The sequence below is a fragment of the Scomber japonicus genome, unplaced genomic scaffold (assembly GCF_027409825.1).
Source record: "Scomber japonicus isolate fScoJap1 unplaced genomic scaffold, fScoJap1.pri scaffold_527, whole genome shotgun sequence".
Lineage (NCBI taxonomy): Eukaryota > Metazoa > Chordata > Actinopteri > Scombriformes > Scombridae > Scomber > Scomber japonicus.
The window spans coordinates 20,001-28,788 of NW_026518579.1; the positions used below are offsets into that span (position 1 = coordinate 20,001).

An 8,788-nucleotide genomic window follows, 5' to 3' on the forward strand; every position below is an offset into this window, starting at 1 on the left:
CCACATAAACCAACCACTCAACTTATTAATTAAAGTAAAATATAATCAGTATATAATTAGTTTCAGTCCTATATAAATGACTTTGACTTTGATGAACTGACAGCTTGTTACAGAAATACTCTAAAGAAATATCTTAAAAACCTGAGGGTGACGTCAAGAAGCAAGTTTTTAATATGTGCTGCTCTTAAAAAGTCTTTTAAATTTAGTTTTTTTGATATTCAAAGGTCTAAAAATGTCTTTAAATGGCATTAAATGTGATTTGAGTGTAATTATATGTGTTAAGTTCAAGTTATTTATCATTATTATCATTATTATTTCACATATACCAACCAATCAATTTATTAAAGTATAATCAGTATATAATTAGTTTCAGTCTTATATAAATGACTTCAGCTCCATTTCAACCCACTACAGCAGTAAAATCCTGCTTTTCCATTATATATCTCATAATGTGTATTTATAAATGAGTACAGTCACATCATGAGTACTAACTTGAATAATTACCCTCCACCACTGTTTGCCGAGTGATTTTAATAAATGAAAATGTTCTTGTTATGTTAAACTCACTCAGTGTGTATACTAGGGCCGGGCAATAAATCAATATTATATCTATATTATGATATTTTATAGTCTTTTAAGTTTTGAATATCATGATATGGAATAAATGTCTTTTCCTGCATTTAAAGGCAGAATGCATTAGCTTAACAGACTTCTTCTATTATCTGCTTTTATCCATTTACTCACTATATCCACATTACTGATGATTATTTATCATAAAGCATCGATAGTCATCCGTACAATACTGTCAAAATATTGATATAGAGGTATTTGGTCTAAAAGTATCATGATATTTGATTTTACCCATATCATCCAGCCTTAGTGTATACAGTAGTCTAATTCACTGTATTAATTTTTGTGGCAGCAATGGTGTTATTTTTACCTTTTTAAAGGGGTTTTAAAAAGATCTTAAAAGTCATTAAATTAATACTTAAAAAAAGTGTAAATGCCCTTTAAAAGTCAAAGAATAGAAATGGTCCTTCATGGTACATGTGGTTGTAAAAGATTGGAGCTCATTTTAGTGATTTATAGGCAAGAGTCTCCCAAAAGTCAACTTAATCTTCCTTCCTTCCTTCCTTCTTTCCTTCCTTCCTTCCTCTCTTCCTTCCTTCCTTCCTCACTCCCTCCCTCCTTCTCTCTTTCTTTCTTCCTCTCTCTTTCCTCCCTTCCTTCCTCCCTACTTTCCTTCCTCCCTCCCTCCTTTCCTTCCTTCTTCCTCCCTACCTCCCTTCCTTCTTTCCTCCCTCCTTTCCTTCCTTCCTTCCTTCCTCCCTCTCTCCTTTCCTTCCTCCCTCCCTCCCTCCCTTCCTTCCTCCCTACTTTCCTTCCTTCCTCCCTGCTTTCCTTCCTCTCTTACTTCCTTCCTTCCATCCTTCCTTCTTCCTCCCTTCCTTCCTCCCTCCTTTCCTTCCTCCCTCCCTCTCTCCCTCCCTCCCTCCTTTCCTTCCTTTTTCCTCCCTTCTTTCCTTGACTCGAGGACAACAGGAAGGTTAAGGGTAAACACCATCGTATTTTAAACTCCTAACCTCCAATTTTGGTTACAGATTTCCATGTAAATCCACGCAATAATGACATCACCATGACGACTGAAGGGTTATTTTCTCAGACTCGACAACGCTCCACCTTAACCACAAATTATACAGCTGTTCACAAGCAGTTTAGTACCTATCGCTGACTTGATATCGATCCAAAACATAAGTAAACTAAATGTTATAATCTAATGTTGTGTCTTTTTGGTTCCTCCTCTCCTCTCCTCTGCAGTGAATACTACTTCAGCCTCCACAACCTGGAGCGAGACTTCTTCCTGAGGAGAAAGATGGACGTGCAGGGCTTCCTCCCCATCTCCCTCATCGCCAGCTTCCACAGAGTCCAGGCGCTCACCACCGACATCAGCCTCATCATGGAGGTAATCAATCAATCAATCAATCAATCAATCAAGTCAAAGTATCTGTTTATAATAAGTCATGTAGGTGTTGCCATTTGAGTTTAGCTTGTGTTTCATGTCTCTTCCTTCCTTCCTTCCTTCCTCCTTCCATCCCTCCTTCTTTCCTTTCCTTCCTCCTTTCCTTCGTCCCTCCCTCCTTCTCTCTTTCTTTCCTCCACCTACCTTCCTACCTTCCTTCCTTCTTTCCTTCCTTCCTCCTTTCCTCTTTTCCTTTCTCCCTCCCTCCCATCCTCCTTCTTTCTTTCCTCTGTCCTTATTTCCTTCCTTCCTTCCTTCCTTGCTTCCTTGCTTCCTCCTTTCCTTCCTTCTTCCTCCCTCCTTTCCTTCCTTCTTCCTCCCTTCATTCTTTCCTTTCCTCCCTTCCTTCCTCCCTCCTTTCCTTCCTACCATCCCTCCTTCCTCCTTTCCTTCCTTCCTTCCTTCCTCCCTCCTTCCTTTCCTTCCTTCCTCCTTACCCTCCATCCATCCTTCCTTCCTTCCTTCCTTCCTTCCTTCCTTCCTTCCTTCCTTCCTTTTCTGACTTTTTTAGCTGCTCAGTTATTTTCCTTTTACACACTTTGTCATTATAGCCACATTACTGATGATTATTTATCAAAAACTCCTAACAATATTGTTTTGAAGTATTTGGTCAAATATATTATGATTTGATCCATATCGCCAAGCCCTAACTGAAAGTATTATTTACTCTAAGTTCATTTATCAGCTGAATCAAGTTTAGATGTTAAAAGTTGGGATTTGTGTGTGTCTTCTTCTCCAGGCTCTGAAGAACAGCACGGAGGTGGAGCTGGTGGACGACAAAGTTCGCTGTAAAACCGACCCGGAGCGTTGGCCCATCGCCGTGCCAACCGTCATTGGTTCCCCTCGCACCGACTTCTCTCAGCTCATCAACTGCCCCGAGTTCGTTCCTCGACAGACGATCAACTCCGCAAAGACCGGTCAGTATAAAAGACGTCTCTGAGGATTAATAGGAAAAAGGGGCTGGATATCAATAGATTTCATAAAAAGACCAAAACCAACAATAAAGTGTTCCGGAATGTTGTTCCAGAATAGTGTTCCGGAATGTTGTTCCAGAATATTGTTCCGGAATGTTATTTCGGAATGTTCTAACTTTATTTGCATTTTTTAAAAATCCCTTACATAATTCCACCATGCTAGTTCTTAATTACTGATTATTTATGAGCTAGGGTTAATTATTCAAGAGTATTAACTTGCGCCAAAAAGATTATTTAACAGTAATGACAATTTGTTAATAATTTTTCAAGTAAAAATGCAGAATATTCAGTTTCCTGGTTCTCAGATAGGAGGATTTGCTGCTTTTCTTCAATAATCAATGTGCAAATAAGGATTATTATCAATGTCTAATATTATATGGGTTATTCTTTCGATTAATAGATGCATTTTTTTGGTTAATAAAATGTCAGAAAGTAGTTCTTCAGAGTTCCCAGAAGGCATTTTAGCGTCCTCATATTATTTTTGTTTTATCAGACAAACAAGAAAACAGTCGAAGAAAGAAAAGCAGCAATTCTTCACATTTTAAAGCTTGAACCATTAGATTTTTTATCTTTTTTACTGAAATGATTCCTTAATTATTAAGATTGTTGCAGATTTATTTTCCTTTTTATTGAAAAACTGCTCAATATTTGCTCGATTCAGATTCTCATATGTGATGATTTAATGCTTTTCTTTGTTATGAATGATAAACTGTGCAGCTGTTTAAGGACTGTTGGGCCTTTAACTCCATGAAATTATAACTTTTATAGACATTATGATTAATTAACAAAATAATCTGCACATTAATCAGTGACAGAAATACATAAATTAGTTGCAGCCTTGCTTTATTCTGCTTATAATTTACATCTGAGCTTCATAAAATCATGAATATAAATGTTTTCAGCATAGAAAAGCAAACTGGAGGAACTAATAAAATGCAAATACTCATTTTTAACTAACTCCTCTCTAATCTCACTGTTGAAAGTTAGAAAATGAATTTTACGCAGCGTTTCAGACTCAAGCAGCTAAACGTGAGCTGACAGCGTGATGTGTGATCTTAAAGAGTGTCCGTGTTGATGTGTTGATGTTTCCTCTCAGACTCATCGAAGGAGACTCCTGCCGAGTCCGCGCAGCCTCAGGATTCGGCCGAGCCCGACTCCTCCGGCCAAGTGTCGCTCCCCGCAGACGCAGACGCCTCCAAAGATGCCCCCGCCCCCGACGCCTGGATCCAGGTGGAGAAACGCCACCGACAGCCCTCCGGAAAGGCGAAGGTACCGAACTACAGGAAGTGTTACATCACAGCTGCTTCAGGCTGATCAGCTCTTCCATCATCCCCCTTTTTTTTCTTCTTCCTGTTTTCTCATTAAGTTTATTTTCCACTGTGTGTGTGTGTGTGTGTGTGTGTGTGTGTGTGTGTGTGTGTGTGTGTGTGTGTGTGTGTGTGTGTGTGTTCGTGTTCACCCTCCTGTCTGTCCTTCATCTTTCGGCCGGCAGCATGTCACTGATGACGTGTGTGTCGTCGCCCCTTCTCCTCCCTCAGAGCTTCATCCTGACCTCCTCCCCTCTGCAGTTGAGTACTCCTCTAAGCCTAACCCATCACAGCTCCTCCTCATCTGCCTCTTCCTCGTCCTCATACTCCTCATTCTTCTCCTCCCTCCTCTTCCTCCTCTTCTTCCTCATCCTCTTCATCCTACTCCTCCTCATCCTCTTCCCCCTCTTCATTCTCCTCTTCCTCCTTTCCCTCTCCCTGCTCATCTTCCTTCTCTTCCTCCACCTCTTTCTCTTCTTCCTCCTCTTCTTCCTCCTCATACTCCTCTTCTCCCTCCTCTGCCTCGTCTTCCTCTTCCTCCTCCTGTTCTTCCTCCTCCTCTTCCTCCTCATTCTTCTCCTCCCTCCTCTTCTTCCTCCTCCTCCTCCTCTTCCTCCTCTTCTTCCTCCTCCTCTTCTTCCTCCTTCACCTCCTCCTCTTCCTCCTCTTCTTCCTCCTGCTGCTGCTGCTCACTCACTTCTCATTCACTGTCAGACTCTCCTGTGCAGTTTCCATATTTGTTTAACCTCGTTATTTATCAGCTCTGTTTGTTCTTTAAACCTTTATCTCACATTTCAAGTGGAAAAAAGTCAACAATCATCCGTTCCTGGAAAATCATTGCGTAACACGAACTGTACAAATTACTGTAAGGCACATTCCCACATATGACCTTTTATAACTTAGTATTGGTAGTCGTTGGTAGAAATGTGCTTTTATTAATCAGTGTGGCTTCATTTTTAAACCATTTTTAATCATGTATCCACCTGCTCATATTAGACACCTGCTTAGTGGATTGATTAAATATTAGTTAGCAACTATTTTGATGACTGAATAATTTTTGTAGCTTTTCTTTAAGACAAAAAAACCCAAATATTTAATAAATTTAATCATCTTTTGCTCCAGGATATCATAATGAGCATTATTCGCTATTTACTGACGTTTAATTGATTGAAGAGAATTATCTGCAGGTTAATCTGTAATGACAAAAATTATTATTTTCAACCTTTAGCGTAGACACTCAGACACACTTTAAGAAATGGCTTCATCCTCTAAAATTAGTACCTGTTGCAGCTTGGTGAAACTTTTTTTAATACTTAAAAATACAGTTTATGGTTGTTTCATCGAACAGAAAGAAGCCAAACGTCTTATATTTTCTGTATTAGATGATTGAACTTAGGCTGCCATTCAAAGCCTGAATTGTAAACTATCTGATTTAAAGAATAAATATAGTAGAATAATATATTTAAAAAAAACAGGATAACAAATAACTGACACTGACTACACTCAATATTGACTTTCAGTATTTGACAGTTTTTTAGATCCATTTTAGTCTTTTAAACTTAAAATGTTGGACTTTCTCCATTTGAGATATTTCTGGATATGACATTATCTTCTTTAAATAAACAACTTCACTGAAATAAAGAAAATAGTTTATTCCTTTTTAACCTAAATTTAGGCCAATCTTTCTACTGTTTGATGAGAAATAAACCTTTAAATTAAGGATCTCCTGAGCCAGTTCACAGGATCAGATTAGACTTTTTCTGCTGGATTTTAATATTTACAGTTTTTTTAAGGTGAACACACTAAAAGCAGCAACATTATGAAACAATATTAGATGTTAAACTTGTTATTTTTTACTGTTCCCTTCCTGTAGTTAAGTGTTTTTGCTTGTTGATGACCTCATGTCCTCTGTTCCCCTCCAGGAGCGCAGCGAGGCTCCTCCACCGGGCCGCCGACCTCAGCAGGCCGAGCCCGACCAGGAAGAGCTGGACTTCATGTTCGACGAGGAGATGGAGCAGATGGCTCCCAGGAAGAACAAGTTCACCGACTGGTCAGACGACGACGACTCGGACTACGAGATGGACGACCAGGACGTCAACAAGATCCTCATCGTCACCCAGACTCCGCCGTACATCCGGAAGCATCCAGGCGGCGACCGCACGGGAAACCACGAGTCCCGAGCCAAGCTGACCACCGACCTGGCCAAAGCTATCAACGACGGGCTTTACTACTACGAGCAGGACCTGTGGAAGGGAGAGGAGCAGCTGGAGTGCACCAAGGTAAGACGAGAGCAGAGCGAGGTAGCGTAATAGAAAGATTTGAAACTGTGATCGGTCCATTTGGTAGCAACCATAGACTGTATATAAGAAATGGACGTAACATCCGTGACGTCACCCATTGGTTTGTGGACTGCTGCTCGGAAGCCAATAGTTTCGAATCTGGGCAGCGCCATCTTGAAAATTTCAGGTGCATGCTGGGAAAAATTAAAACACAGATTCTACTTATATGGGCATGAGGCGGGGTCATGGGCGGAGTGGGAGGTTGCTATGGTTGCGAGGGCTGGATCTCGAGGACATTGGTCAATCAACCTGTCAATCAGGACGTAGCCACGCCCTAATGCATACCCTGCTTTATCGTCACATAGAAAATCAGCGAGGCCAAAATGTCCCAAATGAACATCATACTGCATTGAAGAAGGCTTTAAACTAGCGATTGAGACCATAAACACATTTTGAAAACGTTTACTGAGGTTAGAAATCAAGTGAGAAGTTGGTGAATTCTCCATTGACTTGTATGGAGATGATCGCCCCCTGGTGGCCTTTTGATAGAATGCAGCTCTAAGTTACTTCCACGTTGGCCTCATTTCAGAGGACTGGAACTCCCCTTTTGGTAGCAACACATTTCTGGTTGCTCCTTCGTTTTCTTTATCTATTTATTTTGTAAATGTGTTTTTATTGGTTTTCAAAGTGTTTCCACATAAAGAAGAAGTGTAGAAGATATAAATCCATGACATGAATTCACCCACACATCCCCCGAAGACAAAGTGAATGTGTAAATAGCCGAAGAAGACAATAATCATAAGTAAATAGTTATTAGATTAAGGAAACGTGTCAGTGTTACGATGAAACTCCCTCCAGTACGTTCCTCCTCCTCCTCCTCCTCCTCCTCCTCCTCCTCTTCTTCTTCTTCTCTGGTTTGACAGTTAATTATGAATATATACATTTAGAGAAGCCGACGTGTTGAAGCAGGACTGAAGATATAAAACCAGTTCTGTAACTCGCATGTTTTCACCGTCGTGTCGGAGCAAGTCGGCCAACATTTAGAGAATGTGTTTCCGTCTCTGCCAGCCGTCCGTCTCTCTCTCTCCTTCAATCCTCGAGCCCAGTTTCTTCCCATGTTTCCTTCACACTGTTGCTAAGTAACATTTAGGAAAGTTGGGTCTCTATAAATTAAGCTATTTGAAAAATGGCCTGAGATAACTTCCTTTGTGGTGCTTATATAAATATAAGCAGCAGCTCACCTGTCACATGATCATCATCTCTTTCTTTCCTGCCCACTACCTTCCTCCCTTCCTTCTTTCCTTCCTTCCTTCCTCCCTCCATTCCTTCCTTCTTCCTTTCTTCCATCCTTCCTCTTTTCCTTTCTCCCTCCTACCTCCCTTCCTTCTTTCCTCAGTCCTTCTTTCCTTCCTTCCTTCCTTCTTTCCTCTGTCCTTCCTTCCTTCCTTCCTTCCTCCCTCCCTCTCTCCGTTCCTTCCTTCCTTTCTCCCTCCTACCTCCCTTCCTTCTTTCCTCAGTCCTTCTTTCCTTCCTTCCTTCCTTCTTTCCTCTGTCCTTCCTTCCTTCCTTCCTTCCTCCCTCCCTCTCTCCGTTCCTTCCTTCCTTTCTCCCTCTTACCTCCCTTTTCTTCTTTCCTCTGTCCTTCGTTCCTTCCTCCTCCCTTCCTCCCTCCGTTCCTTCCTTCTTCCTCCCTTCCTCCATCCATTCCTTCCTTCCTTCCTTCCTCCCTCCCTCCCTCCCTTCCTCCCTCCATTCCTACCTTCTTCCATCCTTCCATCCTTCCTTCCTTCTTCCTCCCTCCCTTCCTCCCTCCCTCCCTACATTCCTTCCTTCTTCCTCCCTTCCTCCCTCCCTTCCTTCCTTCTTCCTTCTCAAGCATATGATGATTATGTTTATGTTTGTGTATGTATAGCAGTAAGTGATTTATAGTTACTGACACATGAATCCAGTTATAAAGACGTAAATTAGTTGATTACCTTCAGTAACAAATATAAATATCAGTAACTAACTAGTGTCACGAACTGCCTCCGTCAGTGTTAAGAAAAAAAGAGAAAGGAGAAGAAATGGAGTTTAGGAGTTTATTTCCACATCAGTGTTTCGTGTCCAGCTGCCACTAAACTGGATCCGGCCTTCGACTCCCAAACGTGAGTCACTTCCTGTTATTGAGTCAGTTGCTTTGTTATCAACACGGCATATTTCACATTCGTC

General features: G+C 41.1%; 1 protein-coding gene across 4 annotated transcripts in view; it reads left to right on the forward strand.

The window, feature by feature from the left end:
- Positions 1 to 6,774, forward strand: part of LOC128354747 (la-related protein 1B-like) — a 25,687-nt gene extending 18,913 nt beyond the window's left edge. For all 4 annotated transcript variants that reach the window (XM_053314917.1, XM_053314919.1, XM_053314918.1 and 1 more), the window contains 4 exons: positions 1,819 to 1,963; positions 2,760 to 2,937; positions 4,091 to 4,263; positions 6,224 to 6,774. In XM_053314917.1, coding sequence (XP_053170892.1) covers positions 1,819 to 1,963; positions 2,760 to 2,937; positions 4,091 to 4,263; positions 6,224 to 6,610 — 883 coding nt within the window. In that variant the 3' untranslated portion in view covers positions 6,611 to 6,774. The remainder of the gene's footprint in view (positions 1 to 1,818; positions 1,964 to 2,759; positions 2,938 to 4,090; positions 4,264 to 6,223) is intronic.
- The last annotated feature ends 2,014 nt before the right edge of the window (positions 6,775 to 8,788 follow it).